Raw genomic sequence first — 27,173 nt, 5'->3', positions numbered from 1 at the left:
ACTCAACAAGAAGTAAATCAACTGAAAAAAATTTGAAGAACTTGAAAAAACATTTATCCAAAGAAAATACACACAGCCAATGTGCACATGAACAGCGCTCAGGGCCGGCACAGTGGCGCAGTGGTTAGGCCGCTGCCTGTGACGCTGGCACCCCATGAGTGCTGGTTTGAGTCCTGGCTATTTTATTTCTGATCCAGCTCCCTGCTTATGTGCCAGGAATGCAAATACTTGCTTCCATAGATAAAGTTTCAGGCTCCTGGCTTTAGCTGGGCCCAGCCTTGGCCAATACAGCCATTTAGGGAGTGAACCAGCAGTTGGAAAATCTGTTTCTCTTGTCCTCTGTTTAACTCTGCTTTTCAAATAAATGAAATAAATTTTAAAAAAGAAAAAAAATCCTCAATATCATTAGTCATTAGGGAAATGTAAATCAAAATCACAATGAGATATTGCTTTATACTAAGATATCTAGTAGTTAAAAATAACAAGGGTTGGCAAGGATGTGAAGAAACTAGAACCCTCTTGCGCTGCTGGTAGGAAAGTGGAGTGAAGCAGGGGAGTGGGGAATGGCTGGTAGTTAAATGTCGAATCACCATAGACCTGACAATTCTACTTGTAGCCACAGACCTAAAAGAAATGGAAGCAGGAAGTCAAAGAGGTACTTGTAAACAAGTTTTCATAATAGCATTATTCACAGAGTGTCCATCAACAGATGAACAAACAAAACGTGGTAGATACACACAGGGGGTATTTTAAAGGGATACGGTTCAAACATCCTACAACATGGATGAACCTTAAGAACGCTGTGCTAAGTGAAATAAGTCAGTCACGAAAGCACACACACTTTGTGACTGCACAGATATGAGGAGCCTGGAGTGGTCAGATTTACAGGGACGAAAGGTAACAGATAGAGCAGGTGTTGTGGTGCAGCAGGCTAAGCCACAGCTTATGTTGCCGCCACCCGATATCAGAGTGCTGGGTCAAGTCCCGGTTGCTCCACTTCTGATCCAGCTTCCTGCTAATGCACCCTGGGAGGCAACAGATGACGGCTGAAGTACCTGGGCCCTCGCCACCCACATGGGAAATCCAGATGGATTTCCAGGCTCCTGGCTCTGGCCCAGCCCAGCCCAGGCTGTTGCAAGCATTAGGGGAGTGGTCAGTGAATGGAAAATCTCTTTCTCTCTTGCTCTATTTCAACTAGATGTAAATAAATACAAACAAACATAAAAAAGAAAGCAGCATAGTAGTATCAGCTAGAGACAGGGGAAGGGGTTACTGTTTAGTGGGGAGTTTCTGCTTAGGATTATGAAAAAGTTGCTCCTATACTGGAGTACCAGGATTTGAGTCCCAGCTCTGCTGCTGCTAGTGTAGACCCTGGGAGGCAGCAGTGATGGCCTGAGCAATTGGGTCCCTGCCACCCACGTGGGGGACAGATGGGGTTCCTGGCTCCCCACTTTGACCCTGATGCAGCCCTGGCCACTGTGGGCCACTGGGGAGTGAACAAGTAAACAGCAGAGCTCTTATACACTCTCATTGAAAAAAATCACCAAAAGGCTTGAATGGGTAGAAACACTGTGGTATATTCACAAAATGAAATCAATCAGCCATAGAGACGTCCAGCCACAAGGTGAGCCTAACAAACTAAGGTTGCCTGGTGGACGCCAGCTAGCAACAGGAAGGACAGGGGCATGGCTGGGGAGGACACAGACTTTCTCCCCCGCCTTCATGAGTGTGCAGGCGGGACAGACCCCCGTACAGATGAACAAGCGGGTTCATGGGCTTGGGCAGTGACCGTCACACAGGGCAACCCGCCACGGCAACTGACTCGAAGCTCGGACTCACACAGCCTCCCCAATCAAACACCATCAGTTTTAGAGAAGGGACAAGACAGAGGGAGGGGTTTCAGGCCTCCAGAGGTGGGGACCGTGGGAGAGCAATGCAGGGGGTAAGCCGAGGCAGGGAGACAGCCACAGCGTCCCTCAGAGCCGTCTCTGGTCTCCAGCCAGGGAGAGTTCACGTCCTGTCTTCAAGAGGAAAGGGGAGCGAGGTGGAGAAAGCTCTTCCCCCACTTGCTGCTTTTCCGCTGTCTTTGGCTCAAACATATTTATGTCACGGAGGCATGTTTTGGGGTGACATCTTCTGATGCCCTTCAGTTATACCTCTGTTGAAAAAAGCTCAAAAGCAGGCCAGATCTAGGTGGAGGAAGTTAAGACACTGGCCATCTTTTGGGCAGAGGGTTAGTGAATGGAGCGGGAGAGAGGCTCACGGGCCATGAAGAGCTGGCTGCAGCTCCCCGGAGCCCTGTGCTGTCCCCGGAGCCCCGGGGCTCACACACGCAGGCAGGATCCTCTGCGGGAAGCCTGGAATTCGCCCTCGACACAGAGAAGATTGCTTGGAAACCAGCGCTGCCTCCTTGGCGACACCTCGCTGCGGGAGGAAGGGGAAGCGGGGACCCAGGCCGGATTCAGCTGCCGAGGGTCCCAGGGGCCACAGGGTCCCCAAAGGGGCCACGTCCTTTACGTGTAGCCCAGAGCTTTGAGGAACCTTGCCTTGCCTTAGGGCTAGAAGACCAGGAATGAGACACGACCAAGGCGAAATCATCTTAAATACAGGGAGAAACCTAAATAATCTACGGGGCACTCCTCGGGGGGTGATTTATTCAGCTGTGCAAAGGGATACTTACAGCAGCGTTTTAAAATTACACAGGGACGTTCTGATGCTGCGAAGCGAAACAAGCGAAGCAGAATCCACAGTGCGTGTTAACTATGCACAGAGACGAGTCGGGAGGAAAATGAACCTTCCCAAGGACTGAAGTTAGCAGCTGCTAATTTTCAAGCCCATTGCCTTAACCGCTCAGCCATGACGACCCACTGGCAACTTATTTTCTTAATTTTTCTACAGGTCAGTTTTCTCTTAACAGAAATTCCTGTGCTACCTCCCGGTTCGTACGTTGAAGTCCTCACCCCCAGTACCTCACAATGTGACTGGGTTTGAAGACAGGGTCTTTAAGGAGGTGAGTAAGTCAGAATGAGGTCGTTAGGGTGGGCTCTAATCTCACATGGCTGGCATCCAAAGAAGAGGACATCTGGACACAGGCAGTGCAGACGGGAGCTGAAGACACAGTGGAGCCGGGCACCCGGCACAGTGAGAAAGATGCCAGACAACTGTGTCCATCTCTCTGCCTTTTCAATAGATCCATCATTTATTTAAAGATTATTTATTGATTTGAAAGGCAGAGTTACAGAGAGGCAGAGGCTGAAAGAGAGAGGAGGTCTTCCGTCCGCTGGTTCACTCTCCAGATGGCTGCAACAGCCAGAGCTGTGCTGATCCGAAGCCAGGAACCAGGAGCTTCTTCTGGGTCTCCATTGCGGGTGCAGGGTCCCAAAGACTTGGGCTATCTTCTACCGCTATCCCAGGCCACAGTAGAGAGCTGGATTGGAAAAGGAGCAGCTGAGACTAGAACTGGCACCCATATGGGATGCCAGCACTGCAGGCGGTGGCTTTACCTGCTCACCACAGTGCCGGGCCCATAAATCTATAATTTTTAAAAGGAGTATACAGCAACATATTCTGTGCTAATATGCTAAAATTCCTATTCTTTTTAAGGATGTATTTATTTGTAAGGCAGAGTGACAGGGAAATAGAGGGAGCGGGAGCGGGAGATCTTCCTTTTGATGGTTCACCCCAAAGAGCTGAAGCCAGGAGCTCCATCTGGGTCTCCCATGTGGGTGACAGCGACTCAAGAGTTTGAGACATCATCTCCTGCCTTCCCAGCGCATTATCAGGGAGCTGAATCAGAAGTGGAGTAGATGGGGCCGGTGTTGTGGTGCAGTGGGTTAATCCTCCACCTGAGGCGCCAGCATCCCATGTGGGTATTGGTTCTAGTCCCGGCTGCTCCTCTTCCAATCCAGCTCTCTGCTATGGCCTGGGACGTGGGAGACCTGGAGGAAGCTCCTGGCTCCTGGCTTCGGATCAGCACAGCTCTGGCTGTTGCAGCCATCTGGAGAGTGAACCAACGGATGGAACACCTCTCTCTGTCTCTTCCTCTCACTGTCTGTAACTCTACCTCCCAAATAAATAAATAAAATCTTAAAAAAAAAAAAAGTGGAGTAGCTGGGACTTGCAGCTGTATCCCATTTGGCATGTGGGCATCCCAAAAGGTGGTTTAACCTGCTACACCACAACACCATCCCCAACAGTCCTAGTTTTTAATTCATTTTGTTTTTGACACTTTTTTAAATATATATATATATATATATATATATATTTGAGAGGCAGAGACAGAGAGGACAGAGAGGTCCTTCATCCACTGGCTCACTCCCCAAATGGCCACAATGGCTGGAGCTGGGCCAATCCGAAGCCAGGAGCTAGGAGATTCTTCCAGGTCTCCCATGTGGGTACAGGCGTCCAAACACTTGACCATCTTCCACTGCTTTCCCAGGATCAGAAGTGGAATTGGGACCAGTGCTGTGGCGTAGCGGGTAAAGCCACCGCCTGCAGTGCATCCCATATGGGTGCTGGTTTGAGTCTCTCTGTTCCACTTCCAATCCAGCTCTCTGCTATGGCCTGGGAAAGCAGTAGAAGATGACCCAAGTCCTTGGGCCCCTGCACCCAAGTAGGAGACCTGGAAGAAGCTCCTGGCTTTGGATCATAACAGCTCTGGCCATTGTGGCCACCTGGGGAGTGAACCAGCAGAGCAAAGACTCACTCACTCTCTCTCTCAGTCTCTGTCTCCCTGTAACACTGCCTTTCAAATAAATAAAATAAATCTTTTTTAAAAAAGAAATACCTCTGGAAGGTGGCCCCAAAACTGGGCTTAGGGGAGAGAATCCAGTGCCTGGGGATGAGGATTCTCCTCCATTCTGACCCACATGACTATGCTAGTTATTCCAACACTGGCAAAAAATAACAATCGCTTCGCCTATTCCTCTGCGGCCAGCAGAGAGCTCTCTCAGCAACTTCCTGGAATGACGGATTCTCCCCAGACGTTACCCAGCAGGAGCCTTGACTCCCCTGTTACTCAGACGCCTTAATCCCCAACTCTGAGAACTGCCACTCCTACGAGGTGCCAGTCACCCGGAAGTTCTCTTTGCCATCCACAAAATCTGCCTCCCCTCCCCCACCAGGAGTGCAGAACGCACACTACCCCGGATGCTGGCCCACATCCACTGCCCTTTTGGTTCCAAACGTGTATAGCCCAGTCTCTGGGCCATGCATCTATCTCCCCAGGGGACACTGCCGGCCACTGAGCTCTCGGATGCAGGTGCGCGTGCCTCCCGCTCAGCCTGCATATCCCGCAGCACCAGCGTCAGCTGCAGCGGAGCACGGCCTGGGGTGTGAGTCCAGGCAGGCAGGGGCAAGCTTCCAACACCCACTCTGCCCGAGACGGCAGGCTGAGTGGCTTCCTGCGTGGATCCTCACATGACTACCTGCAGGTGGCTCTCCTTCCTCCCAGCCTGACACTCAGGAGGCGAGGGGCTGCCGGGGCTTCAAGTACACGAGGTGCCAGCAATCAGAAAGCAGCAGGAGCAGGTTCCAAACCCTACAGGCAGCCCAGGGATGAAGCACACGGGACCAGAAGTCTGAAAGATTCAGGCTCAGATCCGTATCATGCCTCCTTACCCACTGCAAAACTGAGCAGATCACGTGAGCGCAGGGAAGCTGGGCTTCCTCCTCCGGAACACAGGGATGGTAACACCCGCCCTACAAGGCCACCGGGAAGATGGACGGGGCCAGGCTGGCACACACCGAGCAAGGGCCTGGCTCCGGGAGGCCCACCCACCACGAACCTGGCCCTCTGACTGCAGGTCCCGGCCTCCTCTTCTAGCACCGCGAAACTGTCTCCCGGAGCGGGCAGGCGTGAGCGTGGTGGCACGCACGCTTCACCCGACACCCGAGCTAAAGGGGAAGGGGGCCCGCGGGAGCCGGCTTGGCCTGCGTCGGCAGAAGGCAGTTTGCAGGCGCGCTCTGTGGTTTCCTGGGGGAGGCGGAGGACGGCCAGCTCACAGACGGGCTAACCTTTCTAGGGAAACTTGCTGCGGCGCCTGCGGGAACAGGAGTGGTTTTCTCTGCAAGGCCTGAGTCACCGGGAGGCTGGTAAACGGTCGGCCCTGGGGCAGATCATCCCAGCTTCCTTCCAGAAGCTTCCTGGCACCACAGGTGTTGTGTCACTGTTCCAAAATGAAACTGATCCGAAACCAGGTCTCACCCTCACTCACCCCTCTCCTGCCCCACCTTCTCACAGCCAACGAAGCAAAACCTCTCCCGCTCCCCGCTGCAGCCCAGCTCCGCGAGGCCACCCAGCCGGGCCGAGTCTGGGGGCATGAATGGGCTTGTGTCAAGCTGTTTCTGGGGTGAGCTGATGAGCGCCGATGAGCACACAGGGCAACACTTCAGACCTCAAGACGGGAAAACAAAGGCTGAACCTAGTTCTTACCTCTGCACCCACCTGGAACCTCAAAGTCACTGGACTGCTTCAGCCTGTTTCCCCCATGGGATTTTTGTTTATTTGTTTTTTAAATTAATTTATTTTGACATATAGAGTTAGACAGTGAGAGAGAGAGAGACAGAGAGAAAGGTCTTTCTTCCATTGGTTCACCCCCCAAATGGCCACTACAGCCGGAGCTGCGCCGATCCGAAGCCAGGAGCCAGGAGCTTCCTCCTGGTCTCCCATGCGGGTGTAGGGCCCAGGGACCTGGGCCATCCTCCACTGTACTCCCGGGCCACAGCAGAGAGCTGGACTGGAAGAGAAGCAGCCGGGACTAGAACTGGCGCTCATGTGGGATGCCGGCACCTTAGGCAGAGAACCAAGTGAGCCACGGCGTCAGCCCCTGTTTATTTTTTGTTTCTATTTGAAAGGTAGAGTGACAGAGAGAGAGAGGATCTTTCAATCGCTGGTTTACTACCCAAACACCGCAACAGACAGGACTGGGCCAGGGTGAAGCCAAGAGCTAAAACCTTCATCCAGATCTCCTACGTGGGTGGTAGGGACCCAAGTACTTAGGCCATCATCTGTTGTCTTCCAAGTGTGTTAGCAAGAAGCTGAATCAGAAGGCTGGGCCAGGACTTGAATCAGCACTCTGACATGGAAACCACCTCAAGAGACAGCGTGACCTGCTGAGCCACAGCAGCTACCCCTGCCCACTGCAGGATTCGGAATCACGAGGCTGATGAAGCCGATGAAGAGGCGTCTGCTGGAGCAGTGGGCTAAGCTGCTGCCCGAGACAGTAGCATCCTGTAAAAGTGCTGGTCAGAGTTCCGGCCGCGCCAGTTCCAATCCAGCTCCCTGGTAATGCACCTAGAAAGGCAGAGATGGCGCAGCTCGGGCCCCTGACACTCACATGGGAGACCCAGAAGGAGCTCCAGGCTCCTGGCTTCAGCCCAGCCTTTGCAGCCATCTGGGGAGTGAACCAGCGATGGAAGATCTCTCATTTTCTGTCTCTCCCTCTCTCTATAATTCTTTCAAATAAATAAATATTTTTTAAGATTTATTTATTTATTTGAAAATCAGAATTACACAGAGGCAGAGAGAGAGAAGGAGAGACAGAGAAATCTTCCATATGCTGGTTCACTCCCCAGATGGCCACAGTGGCCAGGGCTGGGCCAGGCTAAAGCTAGGAGCAAGGAGCTTCTTCCAGGTCTCCCAGGCATGTGGGTGCAGGTGCCCAAGCATTTGGACCCTCTTCTGCTGCTTTCTCAGGCTCATTAGCAGGAAGCTGCATAGGAAGTGGAGCAGCGGGGACTTGAACCAGTGCCTGTATGGGAGGTGGCACTGCCGGTGGTGGCTTAATCCACTATGCCACAGCACCAGCCCCATAAATCTTTATATATTTTTTTAAGGTACTAGCTGTCCCAATATAAACTGAAAGCTGTTAGCAGTGAGCCTAAGTGCACAGTTCCTGGAATATTGTTAGGAACAAGGGGAAAAGTCAGTAAACTGAGACTGCTTCTAGAAAAATTAGCAACCACAACAAACCCCAGAACTGTGTGTCTGCACCTCAGAAAAGACATCCAGTGGAACCAGGAGTCAGAGTTCTTCTCAAAAACCTTCCTGCCGAGCCTGGCCTCAAATCCTTAGCTGGCACCACCATAAAACCCGGGCGAGGAGAGCCCAGCGCCTGGGGGTGGGAGAGCGGCTGAACAGGAAGCGTTTTAAGCAGACTTACAAGAACTGGAGAACTCAGTCCTCTTACGTCCCAGGTCCACCTGCAAGGTGGCACCGCTCAGACACTTCCAAACTCCCAAGGGAGCACCCTTGGTGGTCAGGAGCTTGTCTTCCCCGCTAGCACATGCAGGTGCTGTGAAGTCCCAATGTCCCACCTTACTGGGTTTCCAGCAAAATAAAACAACTCACTCCCGGTGGATACAACAGCTGTTCAACGATCAGTCTGGGGGCAGGCATTTGGCACAGCAGCTAAGCGACGGCTCAGGATGCCGCATTCAACATGGCGGTGCCTGGGTTAGGGCACTGCTTATCTCTGTCTTTCTCATTCTGTTTCTCTGCTTTTCAAATAAAATGAAAATAAATCCAATTTTAAATTGTTCTTTAAAAAGATTAACCTGGATTTTGCTGATTTCTGAGAATTTTAACCAAAAGAGAAGAATTAATAATTTGACCGAAATGCAGCTTGGGGAGTTGGGGGAGAGCCTAGGAAGTCTCATTCTAGCTTGGTTTAGATATTTCTAGCTCACAGAGCAAACAAACTTGTCCTTAAAGCTATCACTGCCTTCCATTAAGTGGCCCGGAAGTGAACTACTTAGAGAGAAAAGTCCACTAAGAAATATAAAATAAAAGGACAAGTGCTACAGAATACTTGGGAACCATGTACTGTGATATATGAAGGTGCTTCAAAGAGTTCCTGGGAAAAAACGGAGTTAGGAGTGGGCACTGTGGCGTAGCATGTTAAGCCAGCATTTGGGACTTCCCATCCCATATCAGAGAGCTTGTTTGGAGTCCCAGATCCTCTGCTTCCAATTCCACTTCCTGCTAACAGGCCTAGGAGGCAGCAGATGATGGCCCATGTATTTGGTTCCCTGACACCCATGTGGGAGACCCAGATGGAGCTCTTGGCTCCTGGCTTCCACCTGGCCTAGTCCTGTGGGCATTTGGGAAACGAACCAACACATGGAAGATTTTCCCCCATTTCCACCCCCTGCCATCTCTCCCCCTCTCTGCCACCTTGCCTTTTAAATGAATTAACAAATTTTTAATGAAAAAAATTAAATCAAAGTTTATTTGGGTACAAAGATTCTGAAATCTATCCATAGTTTTTGAAAAATAATATGTATTTGAATGTAAATTGGTACAACATATCTGATGATTAAGAAGCCTTAAATAGGCCCTTTTTTTTTTTATAAAAGATTTATTTAAAAGGTGGAGCTACAGAGAGGCAGAGGCAGAGGCAGGGAGGGAGTGAGGGAGGGAGAGAGAGAAAGAGAGAGAGAGAGATATTGATCTTCCATCCACTGGTTCACTCCCCAAATGGCCACAATGGCTGGAGTTGGACCAATCTGAAACCAGGAGCCAGGAGCTTCTTCTGGGTCTCATGTGGGTGCAGGGGCCCAAGGACTTGGGTCATCTTCCATTGCTTTCCCAGGCCATAGCAGAGAGCTGGATTGGAAATGGAGCAGCCGGGACTTGAACTGGTGCCCATATGGGATGCTGGCACTGCAGATGGCAGCTTCACCCGCTACACCACGGCACTAGCCCTTTAAATAGGCTTTTTGAGCCAGGAACTGTACTACAAAGTCATCCCAGATGAGACAAAACCTTACTTGCAAGAATGTTCATGCCTGTTGCTTAAATGGCAAAAAGAGAGAGAGAACAGAGAGAGAGAAAGAAAGAAAAAAAGTTCTCAAAACCCTGACTTTCAAAATACTTATGCTGTGCTGTGCTGTGGTCACTCAAATGCCTCACATACAACCTTGAATGTCTTAAAAGAAAAACTACCCAGGAAAAATAGTGCTCTGCAGAAGTGGGGGAAATTAAAAAGAGGGCGGGGGGGGGGGGGGAAGTAGGTCACAAAACAGCCATTTATAGTGCAGGCCTGACAACTTATAACATAAAACATTAATAGCCTTGTACTTGTACACTAGAAAGGCAAGAGAGAAGGCTAAGCCCTGGTGTCAGGAAGGTAGCCTGGCTGTCCCCCCACCCAGGGACGTGCAGGCAAAGAGGACCAAGATGCTGGCGTGGGAGCCGAGCCTCAGTGAGGACACCAATGGGGAGGTCACAGGGTGCTGGCATGCACGCTGGGCTCCCAAGGGTCCTCGGGGCAGTTTGACTGACAGCAGTGACCAAAGCGCATGCCGGGAGGCCCATTCTCCTGGCTGGCAAGCTCCAGGCAGCTTTTCAAGTCCCCAGGGCTACGAAAGGAGGAGGAGCCACTGCCACGGAGCCCTAACCCACACGTCACCATCTTTGAGAGGCCAAGGAGTCAAGCACCATGCTGGAGACGAAGCTCTCGGCGGAAGGCTCTGTCACCCCCAGCCGCTTTAACACGGGCCATTGGCCCCTGGAGGGCAACGGGACCCTGGTGCGGTGTGGCTTCACCTGGCAGATGGCCCCCATCCGCACTCCCTGGACCTGAATGCTCTTCCCCAAGATGGAGCGTTTGAGCCGCTCAGCCCGGTGCAAGCCCTGGTGCCGCCCCTCTCCAACGCACCAGGAGACGGAGCCGGTTTATCAGAGAAGCAGGGCTGGGCGACCAGCTGGAGGCACTGGGGCTGGGGTCCTCGCCTCGGCTCGGACACGCTCCACCAAGACCTGGGGAGGAGGAGACGGGGAAGGGACTTGGAAGATACCGCTTAAGTGTTTGTTTCATTTCAAGGGAAAGGTCCTGGACGGGTGGACTGCATTTTGCTTATTTTCTAACTTTTCCATTGAAAACATGCATTTGATGCTCAGATTTTTCTCCCCCTAATTAGAAATGTGCTATGGGAACCTCATGTTGTTGCGGGCATAGAAGGCAGCACTTTTTAGAGCTGTGACTGCAGAAAGCTGTCTGGAAACAGCTGGATCACTCAAGTTCCCCCTAACCCTCGGAACCCAGGGCCTCCTGGGACATCGCACGGTGGGGATCCGAGCCGGGTTCCACTCGCCAGCACTCGGGGAGCCTGGAGCAGGGCTGACTCAGAGCTCAGCATGAGATGTGTGGGTTGGCTCCCTGAGCACCAGCCTCGAGGGCCATACCAGGGCGGACGCTGGTGACGGATGCGGGACAGCAATTAAGGGTCTGGTAGGTGAATGTGCGGCACGTTGGCCCGGCCACCTTGGACAAGTCACTTAATGCGTAAGCACCCTATAAATGTAAGCCCTTGTTAACTGCCAGTCTTTGAAATAGGGACACACACACATATCCACGTCAGGGAGGGCCAAACGAGACATGTTGTGCTTTTAAAAACATAAGGAAGTATTAAATACGAGGGACAGTGATTTAGAAAACAAAAGAACAGGGAGGTGAAGGCCACTGAAGAGCCTCATATAAGCAGAAAGTGAGGACAACCCAGAGGCAAGCACTGGAAACTCAAACCAAGACACCATGTTCTTCCATCCTCATCTCATCAGCGTGCGCCTTTCTACCCACTGGCCCCTCACAGTGACTTTTTTTTTTTTAAGATTTAGTTATATATTTAAAAGGCAGAGTGATGGAGAAACACAGAGACAGAGAGATCTTCCATCTGCTCGTTCACTCCCCAAATGGCTCCAACAGCCAGGGCTGAGCTAGGCAGAAGCCAGGAGCCTGGAACTCCATCCGGGTCCCCCGTGTGGGTGGCAGGGACCTGAGCACTTGGGCCATCTTCTGCTCCCTTCCCAGGCACATTAGCAGGGAGCTGGATTGGAAGCAAAGCAGCCAGGACTCAAACCGGTGCCCACCTGGGATGCTGGCATCGCAAGCAGCAGCGTAGCCCAGTGCACCACCGTGCCTGCTCCCATGGGGCTCTAATGTCGTCAGAGAGCGGTGGCTTCCAAACACAGCTGATGAAACTGCCTGGCAAATTTTTAAAAATTCAGATTCCCTGCCTTCAGTTCATCTATCACTTCTTCTTTTCTTTTTTTTAAGTTATTTATTTGAAAGGCAGAGTTACAGAAAGAAGGAAAGGCAGATAGAGATCTATCCACTGGTTCACTCCTTCAAAGGGCGTGAACCTTTGAACCAGGACTGGACCAGGCCGAATCCAGGTCCCCTATGTGGGTGGTAGGGGCCCAAACACTTGGGCCACCTTCTACTGCTTTCCCAGGCCATAGCAGAGAGCTGGATCAGAAGAGGAGCAGCAGGGACTTGAACCAGCATCCACATGGGATGCCTGTACTACAGGCGGCGGTTTTAACTCACTATGCCACAACGCTGGCCCCATCTATCACTTCGAATCTAACTGATCAGTTTCTAATCTAATTGATCAGTTTCTAGGGGAAAGGAGGGAGGAGATCTGGGGAAGGCCATTTGATTGTAATTTTTTTACTTACTCCTTTTCATATTATTTGAAAGGCAGAGAAAGAGAGACAAAGAGATCAATCTTGGATCTGGTCTACTCCCTAAATGCCTGCAACAGCCTGGGCTGGCCCAGGTCAAAGCCAAGAGCCGGGGACTCCATTTGGATCTCCCAAGTGGGTGGCAAGAACCCAGTACTTGAGTTATCATCTGGTGCCTTGCAGGGTGTGCACCAGCAGGACGCTGGAATCGGACGTGGAGCTGGGGGCTGAGCCCAGGTACTCTGATCTGGGGTGTGGGCCGTCTTCACCGCCTTGCCAAACACCCATCCCCTGGTGTTTTTAAAAAGTTCTCGATTCCCATTTCTCACAGGAGGGTGGGGCTTCAAAACACGTGTCACAATTCTCAACATCCAGGTCCTTTTCTGAGCTGCACTTAGTCAATTGTGCCCAGTGAGAGAGACAGAGAGAAAGATCTTCCTTCCATTGGTTCACTCCCCAAATGGCCGCTATGGCCAGCGCGCTGTGCCGATCCGAAGCCAGGAGCCAGGAGCTTCCTCCTGGTCTCCCATGCGGGTGCAGGGCCCAAGGACCTGGGCCATCCTCCACTGCCCTCCCGGGCCACAGCAGAGAGCTGGACTGGAAGAGGAGCAGCCGGGACTAGAACCCGGCGCCCACATGGGATGTCGGTGCTGCAGGCGGAAGACCAACCAAGTGAGCCACGGTGCCGGCCCCTCAAATACATCTTAAAAAAAAGAAAAAAAGCATGGAAATCAATTTATTCAGCAAAAGCACGCAAACTAGATTTGAAATGTAAAGAAAAAGTTGAGGAAAGAAGTTTCTTTTTAGATCAACTGAACGCCATGTTTCAAGCTATCAACACTTGAGGAATATAATGTTAGTGTGAATAAATTCTATAGTTGATTTCTAAGTTGTGCAACTTAAAATTTTGTTGATGCTTGGTGATTTCAAATGCTTCTGAAACATTATTTGAAGAACAATCATAAAAGACTGAGCAGTGTGAAAACTAATGGTTCAGCCCTGGTAAGCTTCAGTTTACAGTGTGCAGGCTCTCTTGGGATGGTTTAAACATAAACTCTCAGTTTATCTGGATGGGGCAGAGATGAACAAATGAGACGCTGACCATCCCTCTGTAGCACTTTCCTAATGAGGTGATTCCTGATAGACAGATTTCTAAAAATCCAAATACTTTACAATTTTTATGTTAACTCCTCCCCACATCTACAAAAGATAAAAATAGGACAGTGGCTGAACAAATCATGGGACACGCACCATATGGAAGACCAGAGGGCTGTTAAAAACAGGATAGATGTGCATTTAGCGATCTGGAAAGATGACTTGAACTCAAGGTTAAAAAAGCAAGTGTTAGGGGCTGGTGCTGTGGCATAGTGGGTAAAGCCTGCAGTGCCAGCATCCCTTATGGGCGCAGGTTCCAGTCCCAGCAGCTCCACTTCTGATCCAGCTCCCTACTAATGTGCCTGAGAAAGCAGTGGAAGATGGCCCAAGGACTTGGGCCCCTGCATCCCTGAGGTACACCCAGAAAAAGATCCTAGATCCTGGCTCCTGGTTCCTGGCTTCAGATTGCTCAGCTTGTGCTATTGTGGTCATTTGGGGAGTGAACCAGCAAACGGTAGACCTCTCTCTCTCTCTTTGTAACTCTGCCTTTCAAATAAGTTTTTTTTTAAAGACAAGTGGTAGAATAATATTGTATGCAGGGCATCCTCCAATTCTTGTTGTTTAAATTCTGTGTACAAAAACAAGTTTTTTATCTATTGATTTGAAAGGCAGAGTTATAGGGTGGTGGTGGGGGGACCACACACACACACACACACACATCTTCCCTTTGCTGATCTGCTAGTTCACTCCCCAGATGACTGCAACAGCTGGGACTGAACCAGGCTGAAGCCAGGAGCCTAGAATTCCATCTGGGTCTTCCAGGTGGGTGGCAGGAGCCCAAGGACTAGGGTCATCTTCCGCGGCTTTCCCAACCTCATCAGCAGGGAGCTGGATTGGAAGCAGAGCAGCCGGGACTTGAACAGGCACTCATGGGGAATGCTGGCACTGCAGGTGGTAGTTTAACCTGCTGCACTACGTCAGCCCCTTGTGTACACAGGTAAGGTTTTTTTTTTTTTTTTTTTTTTTTAAATACAGAAAAAGGTCTACGCAGATTCACATCAAACCACTGACTGGCTTGCCCTTAGGGAGCAGACCTGGAGAAGAGAAGACCCTGTGTTGATTTCTTTTCTTTCTTTTCTTTTCTTTTTTCTTTTTTTTTTTTTTTTTTGACAGGCAGAGTGGACAGTCAGAGAGAGAGACAGAGAGATAGGTCTTCCTTTGCTGTTGGTTCACCCTCCAATGGCCGCCACGGCCAGCGCACCGCACTGATCCGAAGGCAGGAGCCAGGTACTTATCCTGGTCTCCCATGGGGTGCAGGGTCCAAGGACTTGGGCCATCCTCCACTGCACTCCCTGGCCATAGCAAAGAGCTGGCCTGGAAGAGGGGCAACCAGGACAGAATCCGGCGCCCCGACCGGGACTAGAACCTGGTGTGCCGGCGCCACAGGCAGAGGATTAGCCTAGTGAGCTGCAGCACTGGCCCCATGTGTTGATTTCTAAATGCTCCACCTAACTGGCAGCCACTACAGTGGTTTCAGCTTAAGCTATCTGGATTTGAGTGCGGGCTCCACTGAGTTAGTTAGCTGTGTGATCGTGGGCATCTTACTTAACCCCTCTGGCCTCGGTCTCTTCCTCTGTAAAGTAGGGATGATGATAATACAGTAATAATAATAATAAAGGTGCTAACAAAGAAAGCACTAAGGACTGTCACACAGTAAGTGCCACATATTTCATAAAAATTATTAGTCAACATATATTTACGTATTTTTTTTTTCCTTTTTAACAGGCAGAGTGGACAGTGAGAGAGAGAGACAGAGAGAAAGGTCTTCCTTTGCCGTTGGTTCACCCTCCAATGGCTGCCGCGGCCAGCGCACTGTGGCCGGCGCACCGCGCTGATCTGAAGCCAGGAGCCACGTACTTCTCCTGGTCTCCCATGGGGTGCAGGACCCAAGCACCTGGGCCATCCTCCACTGCACTCCCTGGCCACAGCAGAGAGCTGGCCTGGAAGAGGGGCAACCGGGACAGGATCCGATGCCCCGACTGGGACTAGAACCCGGTGTGCTGGCGCCGCTAGGCGGAGGATTAGCCTATTGAGCCGCGGTGCCGGCTATTTACGTATTATTTTAAAAACTATGTATTTATTTGAAAGACCACATTGGAGCCAGCGCTGTGGTGTGGTGGGTAAAGCCACCACCTGTAGTGCTAGCAACCCATATGGGCGTCAGTTCGAGTCTCGGCTACTCCTCTTCTGATCCAGCTCTCTGCTGTGGCCTGGGAAAGCAGTGGAAGTTGGACCCCTTCACCCACCTGAGAGACTCAGAAGAAGCTCCTGGCACCTGGCTTTAGATCAGCACAGCTCCAACCATTGCAGCCATCTGGGGAGTCAACCAGTGGATGGAAGACCTCTCTCTCTACCTCTGCCTCTGTAACTCTGCCTTTCAAATAAATAAATACATAAATAAATCTTAAAAAAGAAAGACAGTGCTACAGAGAGAGGAGAGACAGAGACAGAGAATTCCCATCCACTGGTTCAGTCTCCAGATGGCCACAATGACGGGGACTAGGACAGGGCTGAAGCCAGGAGCTTTTTCCAGGTCTCCCACGTGGGTGCATGGCCCAAGCACTTGGGCTATCCTCTGCTGCTTTCCCAGGTCATTAGCAGGGAGCTGGACCAGAAGTGGAGCAGCCAGGACTGGAACTGGTGCCAATATAGGATGTCGGTGCTGTAGGCTGCAGCTTAACCTGCTATGCCACAGTGCTGGTCCCTCGTGTATTAATTTAAAATCCCAACCAATCATATAATATGTGTATACCACATACTACAGTATATATGGAAGAGTGATAAAAATTTTTAAATAAAAATTATCTTCTCCCCCGGAAATTTGGATTATCAGCCAAGCTTGTAAAGCCTTGACTCAGAGGCCACAAACAGGGGGAGAGTAGTTGAAATGGAGTTGAGCCCCAGTTGGGGAACACAGGAAAATTCTAGAAGCGGAAAAAGACCATCAAAGACAAGAAAAACAGCAGGTCTAGGAGCCAGCGGGGAGCCCCAGCGCAGCCCCGCCCCGGGAGAGGGCAGGGTGTGGGCCTGGGGTCCTGTTCTGGCTTGTGTGGCTGTCTTCCCCCTGCCTGAAGCTACAACAAGACGGGGCTCGTTGTGCACCGCAGCTCACAGCCTTCAGCAAGACGCCCCGGCTGCCTGCCCGGCCTCCCGCTGACCGGCCGGCGCCCACCTCCGCAGGCTTTCGTTGGCGGAGGCGGCATTTCCCACAGACGGCTGAGGGCCTGGCACTCGGGGTAGCGTGCCCAGGCCACGCAGTCTGGGTGGGAAACCAGGCCTCGCGCCCCCACCCCCGCCCGGCCTCCTCCGATGTCCACCATCAGGTCCGGCGTCACCGCTGCGTCTGGCAGGAGTCTGAATAACTTCCCCTCGGACCCGGGTACAAGGGTCTGCCGGCAGTTTTGGCTTCTCAGATGATCAGGGCCACAGAATATGCTGTGGTGCCCAGATGCAGAGAGGAACCTTGGAGAGACGCACACCTGCACTCTCCTATGCACCTAATGCCGCGGCGTCAACGACTTCTTAAGATGTATTTGTTCATTTGAAAGGTAGAACGACAGAGTAAAAGAGAGACAGAGCTCCCTCCGTGCCCTCATTCAACCCCAACCCCCCCCCCCCCCCCCAGCCAGGGCTGGGTCAGGCTGGAGCTGGGAGCACAGAGCTCCATCTGGGTCTCCTACAAGGGAGGCAGGGACTCAAGTACTTGAGCCATCACCTGCTGCCTCCCAGGTGCATTCCCAGGGGTGGGGAGCAGAGGAGCTGGGGCTGGAGCCAGGCACTCCAGTGGGGATGCAGGTGTCTGTCCCAGACAGTGGCTTAACCTGCTGCGCCACAGTGCCTGCCCCCAGCCTCACCAAAGACCTCCAAGGCAACTGTGAGATCCTAAGGTCAGAACTCCCCTGCAAAATAAACCTACTTCTAGTGCACAAGGTTTCAAGTCCAGGCAAGAGAGAGACAACTTAACCGGTATCTTAGGTGGTCTTAAGCAAAAGCGAGGTTACTGAAGAGACTGAGGGGAGGCGGAGGGCCTGGGATCACACCCCCTCAGCTCCTATCTCCTTCACGTAACCCCCAGAGTCCTGGGGGCAGACACACCTGTCCCGGCTAGGGGTCTGTGTGGCCCAGAGACTCTTGGGAGGGGTGGGGAGCAGCTCCCCAAGCCTCCGGCCTCCATCTCTGGGCTGTGTGGCTCCGGGGAAAAGGGAGGCAGGAAGATGTTCTTCCCAGCACGCGTGTCCTGGGTCACTGCTCAAGCCACAGACCCCAGCGCCCTGCTGCTCAGCAGGACCCCGGCAGCGGCTGCCTGGAAGGGGACTTGTGGGCTGCTGACTGGGATGGGGGAGGGGAGGGGAGAGAGTCTTGTAAGCCCCTCCACTCAGAGCAGGGTGGGGGTGGGGCGAGGAGCAGCAGAAGATGAACAGCCAGAGGCAGAGTCTGAACCCTGCCTCTCCCCCACCCTAAAGGGAGGCCAGAGCTCCGAGAAGTGCCCCCAGCAGGCCAGCCCCCGTGATTAACAGAGGCCTGGAGAGGACACAGGAATTCCAAGCTTTAGGTCAGAAGTTAACTATTTCCAATCTCCCTCTGGAGTGTGGCTGGGGCCAGAGGGTCACTAAAGGTTCGTGCTCAAGGTGGTCAGCGCAGTGCACTTGGTGGGGGGGAGGGTCGGACCTGGACTCAAAGGCTGTCTCCCCAACTCCCCAGACCAGGTTTCCTGTCCAGGTAAGCGGGTCCCATTCCACCCGCCCCACGGGGCTGTTGGAGGGTTAAAGTGGCTTCTTTGAGAAAGCTCTGCGGTGGGACTCTGGAATTCAGACTGCGCTCAACACCCAGTGCTCAATGTGGCGTTTCTAAGCCCTTCCCTGCCATCCTGATGGCTGTGTTGGCAAGGCTGGGTGGCAGGGTGAGTAAACGAAATGAGAGGGGAAAGCCAGCCAAGGCAAGGAACCGGCAGGGAGGCGAGTACCGGGGAAAGCCGGAGACCTGGGGCACGCTGGCCTCCGCCGGGGTGTGACTGGACTCAGCTGTGTCTCCTCTTTCCCAGGCCCTTGCTGCCTCCGACGTGGGGTGAGAGGAAGTCCAAGCTGCGCTCTTCCCACCTGACGCCCCACGGTCCGGCCAGATTAAAACCCACCGAGGCTCCCGCAGCCCATCATGCTGCCCCCATCAGGACCCCTTTGGGTGCTTTGGCTTTGGGTCGCTTTCCCCAAGAGATACCATTTGCATCCCCACCCCCTGCACCCCCGGTAACTATGTTTTTCCTTTCCCAGTGCATACTCGATCATAGACACACAGTCCATTTGGTCTCTCTCTCTCCAGCAGCAGGTAAGTGGACCCTGGGGCACAGTGTCCGTTTTGCATATTTAGTACTGCGGCACCCAGAACAGTACCTGATACTTAGTAGGTGCTCAGTGAACAGTGTTGAATGACGGCTAAGACTGTCTGCCCATTGAACTGCTTGCCCCTCTTACTGGGAGCTCACAGAGGTCAAGGAGCTGTGGGCCTCACTTAGCTCTGGCTGGCACCCGGCAGGTGCTCAGACACTTGCTGGCTGAATGACCAATGCAACTTGGTCTTGGGTCTCAGACCTTTCACTGCCTCTATAAGGAGGGAGGATCCGGACTTGACCACTGTGGCCAAATAAGGAAGCTGCTACCCACCCACAAGCTGACCAGGATAAAAATCCCTCCTCATCCCCCTCCCCTGGGCAGGCATTTGGTACAGTGGGTTTAGAGAACCATGCCCCATATCGGAGTACCTGAATTCGACTCCTGGCTCTGGCTCCTCATTCAGGCTTCCCGTCAGTGGAGACCCTGGGAGGCAGGGTGGATGGCTCAAACAGTTGAGTTCCTGGCTCCCAGGTTCAGCGCAGCCCAGTAATGTCCCAGCCATTGTGGGCATTTGGTCAGTGAAGCAGTGGATAAGAGCTCTCCGCCTTTTTCCTCTTGAATTTAAATCATAATAAAATCTTCACCCAGGAAGATGTTCTCACCTAAGAAGTTCAGGGCCCTTTCTAGATTCCCTTTCTACATTGGGGTGAATTGGCAAGCATCAGCTCAAGGGCAAATAAAGGGAAGATATTCTCCCTCGAAGGATACGATCAAGCACATAAAAAAAGACTTGCTGTCTCTTAGCCTAGAACCAGACAAGAAACAAGTATCCATAAGGTGTCAGTGTGGCAAGGAGACTCTCGGGGTTGGAGAGTGCAGAAGAGACCCAACTATTCCAGGACAGAAAAGCTGGCCTCTCGGCACAGGCCCACGGGACTGCAGTCAGCCAGCAGCTGTGCTCCCGGGTGCACACCTTACAGATACAGGGACCGAGGTCCACCTGAAGTCTTGTAGGGAATGTTCACCGGGCATTATTTACAGTAGCCAAAACCTGGGAACTACTCACATGCCGTCAGCACTAGAATTGTGGCCAGTCACAAAGTGGAGTACTGTGTGGCAACAAGAACCCGCAACTACACCCAGAATCATGTGAGACCCTCACGATGCGCTGTGAAAGCGGCTGACCCAACGGGATACGCTGCATGATTCACAGACACGGGCACACCCAGCTGCAGGTGAGCAGTCCGAGCAGCGGCTGTCCTGGAGGAAAGTGGAGACTGGGAGGGAAGGCGCGTCGGAGGCATGGGAGTGTCCTTCCTTCATCGGTGTGCTGGAAACGCGGGTACTTTACGGCTGTGTTCATCGGGCTGTACACTCACCATCTGAGCACTGTCCTCTACACACATGGTTAGGGGCCGGCACGCGGCACAGTGAGTTAAGCTGCTGCCTGCAACACGGGCATTCTGTGTCAGAGTGCTGGTTCAAGTCCTGGCTGCTCCACTTCCAATTTAGCTCCCTGCTAACGTGCCTGCCAAGAGAGTGGAAGATGGCCCCAAGTAACTGGATCCCTGCCACCCATGGGGGAGACCTGGATGAAGCTCTGGGCTCCTGGTTTCAGCCTGGACCAGGCCCAGGCATTGCAGCCTTTTGGGGAGTGAACCAGGGGATGGAAGATTGATCTCTATGTCTCTGTCTTGATCATTCTGCCTTTTGATGAAAATCTTACACGTATATTATTCTTCAGTAACAGTGGACTGTGAATGGAGACCACTCAGTTTCAAGACCAAAGCATCAACTGTTTCGGGCAGGGGAAGCCATTCTCTCCCTCCCATCACCTCCATTATCTTCCAAGCACTTTGCAGAGCTGTATATGTATACCTTCCAGCCCTAGAAACTCATTGCTTAACACAAGCTGCACCTCCCTCACACAGCAGGGAGGTACAGACGCCCTCCCTGGGTAACCTAGGAACAGAGTGCCATGTGAGGAGGGGGGAAGGAGACTAGAGCTTTGAGACTTGTTCCCCAGACACAAGCTAACAGTGATGAAGAACACAGTCTTCGGCACCCACCCTACTCCGGGCTGAGCTGGGAAGGCGGCCTGTTAGGCTCCAAGCCAAGGTTCCCATTCATTCCTCAGAGGCAGATTTATGGGGCATGATGGGATTCCCCCTGGGCTATGGAAGCAACCAGGGTTTAAATCATGGGCTTGCTGCCAATTGCCCCCGTAACATTACACCAAGTTCCAAGGAAAGGGGAAGTCATTATCGCCTGCTTTGCAATGCAGCCACTGACACACTGACACACTGACACACACACACACACACACACACACACACACATTAGACTGTAAGCTCCCCTAGGGTAGGGACTTCGTTCTGCTCATTGCTGTAGCTGCACTTCTAGAACAGTGCCTGACACGTGCAGACGCTAAATATATGTTTACTCAGAGAATGAAATGTAAAGAGGGCACAGCCCAGAGCAGAGGGCTCCAACAGAAAAGGGAAGTTTTACACCAAAAGCTGACATGAGCAAATCTGTCCTGTTAACTCATGCTCAGTCAGATTCAGGAACTCTGAAGGTTCCTACTGAAGCTGGCAATGGTCGTCAGCCTTCAGTCTTACCCAAAAGCTGACTTCCGGTCAAATGAACCTGCCAGGGAGTCAACATGGAGTCCCGGGGTCTGTCTTACTGCCACTGAGCTGTCTCTCTCAAATCTTTGTCAGCAAGGACTGGAAGATCACTGTAGGTCACTTTTTTTTTTTTTTTCCTTTTTCCAATTTTGTCTATTTGAAAGGCAGAGACACAGGGAAAGATCTCCCACCAGCTGATGCACTCCCCAAATGCCCACAACAGCTTGGGCCGGACCAGCCCAAAGCCAGGAAATGTGAACTCCATCTGGGTGAACTCCACGTGGGCGGCAGGGACTCAGGTACTTGAGTCACCCCTTGCTGCCTCCCCGGTGTGCATTAGCAGTACGCTAGGACTCGAAGCACAACCAGGATTCAAACGCAGGCACTGCAATACGGGATGTGGTCCTGACCACTGTGCCAAATGACCATCCTCACCCAATTTTAATCCCTGCACTGACACCAGGCGAGTTCCCTCCTCCCACCTCTCCCTTGTCTTTGCTTGCAGACACACGCGAGGTGAAGGAAGGGGACCCCAGACTGTGGGGCTGGCGGGAGGGAACACTCCTGCGCTGCTTCCCCCCACGCTGACCTCTCACTCTTGAGTGAGCGAGTCAAGCCCCACAGTTAGGACCCTGGAGACCCTCTCCAGGCCAGTTCTTTACAGGAATGTTTCTGGAAAACCCTAGGACAAAAAGGAAGAAGTAATTAGGTGGTCTTGGGGCTGGGCTGTTGTTGGTGACTGGGATCCCACTTCTTCCTTCCACCCACCTCCTGCTCCCTGGTAGTAGAATAACGCCAGGGGCGCTGTGACACAGCAGGGTGAGCTGCTGTCAATGCTGGCATCCCACATAGGCGCCAGTTGAGTCCCAGCTGCTGCACTTGCAATCCAGCTCCCTGCTAATGCACTGGGAAAGCAGTGGAAGATGGCCCTAGTGCTTGGGCCCCTGCACCCTCATGGGAGACCAGAGTTCCAGGCTTCTGGCTTTGGCCTGTCCCAGCCCCAACCATTGTGGCCATTTGGGGAGTGAACCAGCAGATGGAAGATCTCTTTCTCTCTGTAACTCTGCCTTTCAAATAAATAAATAAGTCTTAAAAGAAAAACGCCAGGGAATGTGGGAGTCCGAAACTTCCATTCATTCCCACCTGTTCACTACAAAGATAACCACTAAGGTTTCATCTGTAAAATGGGTCGACATTCACAAGGTTGTCACTATTTATGTAAATACCTACTGGGAATCCTTTTAAGTTCTAGGACCTGGGCATAACCCAAGAGGGAATAGTAGCGTCTGTGACCTCCAGAGAAGTTCATGAGCCATTTATGCCACTGAGTTGAACCCATTCAGCTGTGCCTCTGCTTCACCTTTCAAACCTCAGGGCAGGGCTGGGCTCTGGGGTTTCTGAAGTTCCAACTCTGAGATTAAGAGCTCAAGTTGTTTAACATTTACCATACCTGCTTCAAGGGACTGCTAGGAGGACAAAGCAAGCTCGGAGCTGTAGAAGGGCTTTGAAGAAGATGACGCACAAAGCATTAATTATATCAGATTATTTCTTTGAGCTCGACTTCATAGACACCCGTAATATTCACGCCCAGGGGCAAACAACAGTGGCCACTGTTCCCTAGCCACACGGAAACTGTTGGTGGCCAAAGCTGAGAGTCTATATGTGCCTGCAGGATAACCAGCCCTGGGCCTTCTGCGTCTTGAGGATGGGGAGAGGGGTGGAGGCAGAGAGCTAGAAACATGGCAGCTGTGGGAGCCATTGACGACTAAGGCGAGAAATGCCAGTGTTTTTTGGTTTGGGGGGGGGCAATCCCAGAAACTCCCTTTTACTTAAAAAAGAAAGTGGAGGGCCCATCTCAGGCAATACAGGTGACCCAAGCAAGACCCAAGCCACGCATGGTAACCCACCCTTTACTTAATGGCCCAGGTGTGTTTCGGCACGAAGCCAGCATTTTCACCAGCATAAACCAGACATCCAAGAAAGCTGAATTTCCTCAAAAGGTTTAAAATGCCTGACGTCACCGGGAAGCACTCGCCAACTCAACCATGAAATCGAAAACCTGATCACCGCTCTCCCCACCACTGCCACAAACTGAAGCCTAGCGGTGCCGCTAATCTGATATTTCTTGCTTCAGTAAGAAAGATAAGGCACAGACAACACTCAACTCCACAGCCTCCTCCAGGACTACAGTAGAGAACTTGACAATGGGTGTGTGTGTGTGTGTGTGTGTGTGCACACGCAGATCTTGCAGGGGTCTGGTTAGCAATAAAGCTTCCTCAGGGAGCCGGAATTGGATTTGGGGCTCTGCCCAAGTTAACATTTTCACAGGTTGGCTCCGTTGCAAGTTTGTTAGCCAGCCAGTAATAAACCCATGTGCAAGAATTTAAAGTTTATGAGGCACGGCCTCTTAATGCCTCTCCTGGGCTCCCCACAGCCTGAGGTTGAGGGAGGCTGGCCTAGCCTGGGTGTTAATTGTTTCGTCAATCTGCAGAGTTATTTGGGAAAAGAATTTTTTAAAAAGGCTCACATGGACTCCAGGCGCCCAATCCTCTTTGAGAAACAAAGGAGAGTGGTTCTGCCCCTTAGGAACTGACACCTCCACACTGGAGCTGCAGGGTGAGGGGCGTGTGGATGGCGGCAGGGCTCTGAAAGCCAGGTAAGCTATAGATCCCCTCCCCCAGAAAGATGCACACCCAGGTTCTCAAACAATTTCACAATTCCGCACCCTCTGGAGCTCCACCCTTGGATTCTGCCTTCCACCCCTGTTTAAGAACTGGGGTTTGATCCCCTGGGGGAACCCCAAAAGTCCTCTCCACAGCAGGAAAAGAGCCCCCCATCAGGAGCAGTTGCCAGGATCTCACAATACACTGGTTTCCCGCAAAAATGTGACCCCAGCTCTCAAGTTTTTTGAACTTGAGGACAAGTAACTGGAAGATCAAAAATGTGCTTTGATCTCCCATCCACCCCCCTCCAGCAGGCCTGCTGGCTTGGGGCACCCCCACCCCCATCCCCAGTGACCTAGCTTCTCAGCCCCAGGACGCGGCGTGGGGTGAGGGGGATGCGGTGTCCACCCTTCGTGATGGTCCCTGCCCAGGTGTGCCAGGCCCGGTTTGCCGGCAGGCTGCAGGGGCGCAGGGCCTCCGGGAAGGGCAGGGTTAAGAGTGCATTCCAGCTGCCCGGGGAGAAGGGGGGCGGGGGAGGGGAGCGCGGAGAAGAGAAACAGACCCGTTCTGTAAGTCGGAGACACAAAGCACGGTTCACAAAGGGGGCCCGAGAGGGGCGCAGGGGGCTGCTCCGGGCACGGCTCATCCCCACACCTGCGCGGGGGTTGGGGGAGGAATGTGGACGGCGCATTCCTTCGCTGGGGCCGAAGGGGGAGAGCTTCCCACGTCGAGGCTGGGTGAGGGGCTCAGCCGCCCCGCGCTCAGGGGTCAAGGTAAGCAGCGGCTGGGGGGCAAGGAGGGGCGCTATGCTGTCCGACCATCCCCCGCGCCGAGATCCTGTCTGCCTCTCCCAGAGATCCGAAGTGGAGCCAGAAGCGCCCCCCACCCCCGCCTTCCTCGCCTGGACACTCTCGCGCGGGCCACAAGGAGCGCACCGCGTGTTATCCCCACCTCGGGGCTCCACCTGGGACGGCTCCTGGAGGGTCTTACCTTTCTCCACCGCCTGGCCTGGCTTCAGCTCCGCGCCTCCTGCCTCCAAGGTCACTTCAGCCTCCCCGAAGCCCGCCCGGCACGGCTCAGAGGCTGCGCACCGCAGCCAGCAAATCTGCGCCTAAGGGCAGAGTGGGAAGCGGGACGCTGAGACCAGCGTGCCCAGCTCTGCACACCCACCCCGGGGAGTCGTCCCGGGGGCCCCGGGCATCCGCTGGTCCCAAGGAGCACAGCCCCGCGCTCTTCCCGACGCCACCGCCGCGTGCTGACCCCGCCCGTTTTCCGGGGAGCAGCCCTGTCCCGGGCAAAGGCCCGGCGGGGTTTTACCTGGAGGAGAAGGAGGGTCGCGAGAGGTCCACCTGCGAGCCCCATGGCTGGACAGCGAGGGGTGACAGGGCTGCTGCGACGGCGGGGCGGTGCAGCGCTGAGGTTTGGGGGCCCCTCTGAGCCGCGCAGCTCTCCCGGGCCAGCGGGAGGAGGCCAGGTGAGCTCAGGTGGGTGCTGATTGGTCCAGAGCCACAAGGCCCCGCCCTCTCGCAGGTGGGGCCGCGGCCGGCGTGGTCCCGCACCTCCGAGCCGCCGCTGCCCTCCCCGGTGCCCTCCTCGCTTCCCCTGGCACTTCTGGAGTTGCTTCAGGCAGGAGACTCAGCCCGTCTCTCAGGTTCTGGGTTCGAGACCGCTTCACTCCCACGCCTCCGAAGCTCAAGGAATGTTTCCTTGCCTTGCGGCTACCGCGAGGAAAAAGTGGAGGCGCAAGTATCTGAAGCCGCCTGAAACCAGAGGTTCCCCATTCGTCTCCCCCGAGGCGCCCGTTAGCCAGAGCTGGGATGGAGGCTGGGCGTGCCCCCGCCCCGCACCCCCGGCTGCAGCGGGCGCTGCCCGGGCCTCGCTCCACCCCGCCTGCCAGCCCGCGCGGAGTACCTGGGGTTGCAACCTGGCAGTGAGGGCCCGGGGGACCGCGCTGCAGAACCTGACACAACTCGCTGGAGAGCCGTTACTTCCGTTCCACAGCGAACAGACGGAGCCTGGGAGTAAAGGGTTTGGAGCCGCAGTGGTGCCAAAGGGTGAGGGGCAGAGTTTATGGTTATCAGCCCCATAATCTCCACCACTCCCGCCCCCAAATAAATAATGAACACGTTCTCAAACCTGTTGTAAAATGTAAATAAAAGCAGTGTTAAAGCCGCGGCTGTTTTTGCTGGCCTGAGGTACCGTATATAATCTAAGTAAGCAGCCTTCCGGGAGTCCCCCTGGGGAACAGCTCTGCTGTGTCCTTCCTGGGAGACGAACCCGTAACTGGGATTCCTGCCTTGCCTTCCTCTCATTCCACCAAGCCAGGCTTTCCTCTTTCAATTTTTAAGAAATTAACTTATTTTCATTTTATTTGAAAAACAGGACGGAGACAGCATCCGCTTGTAATACACCAGAGAGACCTGGGCTTAGAAACGGCCCTGACACTGGAGCCATGGCTCCAGCCCTGGGCTGAGCTCTGTTCCCACCCCCTGGGTCCCCAGCCCCTTGTTCACCCTGTTACCTTGAGAACCCCAGGATGCACCTCCTCTTCCCTCTCCCTCCCCCACCCCTAGATAAGATTTAGGGGCATGGGGGGCACACTGGTGTCTTCAATGAGAGATTCTTAGGCCTTCAGTCTGGCCTGGTTACTTACTCCTCCTCCCAGGCCTGTGGCTACGACGTGGGGGTGGGGGTGGGGGTGGGGGTGGGGGTAGGGGTGGGGGGTGGGGGGTGGCGGCGTGTGCTGCCACAGTGGGAATCTTTCCCAAGCTTAGCACCTACTCGGGGCCGGCACAGCCTCGGTTCAAACCTGGCAAGTGCAGGGATCCCTTTGGGCTCAGTTCTGAGTCTGTCAAAAGGGGCTACAGTGCTACTAGGATAAGATGCGTTGACGCAAGGAGAGGATGGGGGAGTAAATTAGCGCCTGAAA

The 27,173-nt window shown here is 53.2% G+C and overlaps 1 protein-coding gene and 1 long non-coding RNA gene across 3 annotated transcripts in view; both read right to left on the bottom strand.

The window, feature by feature from the left end:
- Positions 1-26,334, bottom strand: part of CDH3 (cadherin 3) — a 46,645-nt gene extending 20,311 nt beyond the window's left edge. Inside the window, exons 1-2 of one of the 2 annotated variants that reach the window (XM_017342321.3) lie at positions 25,562-26,334; positions 25,235-25,355 (exon numbers count right to left, since the gene is read on the bottom strand). In XM_017342321.3, coding sequence (XP_017197810.2) covers positions 25,235-25,355; positions 25,562-25,606 — 166 coding nt within the window. In that variant the 5' untranslated portion in view covers positions 25,607-26,334. The remainder of the gene's footprint in view (positions 1-25,234; positions 25,356-25,561) is intronic. The other variant, XM_008257527.4, reaches the window with a different exon arrangement.
- Positions 3,199-7,515, bottom strand: LOC138846566 (uncharacterized). Its single transcript, XR_011384072.1, has 2 exons — positions 5,620-7,515; positions 3,199-3,427 (listed from the first exon to the last, which is right to left on the bottom strand). It is a non-coding gene; the product is annotated as an uncharacterized lncRNA (long non-coding RNA).
- Positions 26,335-27,173: the final 839 nt, after the last annotated feature.

Source organism: Oryctolagus cuniculus, chromosome 18 (genome assembly GCF_964237555.1).
Source record: "Oryctolagus cuniculus chromosome 18, mOryCun1.1, whole genome shotgun sequence".
Lineage (NCBI taxonomy): Eukaryota > Metazoa > Chordata > Mammalia > Lagomorpha > Leporidae > Oryctolagus > Oryctolagus cuniculus.
The sequence above is the reverse complement of the archived record's forward strand: the minus strand, read 5'-3'. Positions and strand labels throughout refer to the sequence as shown.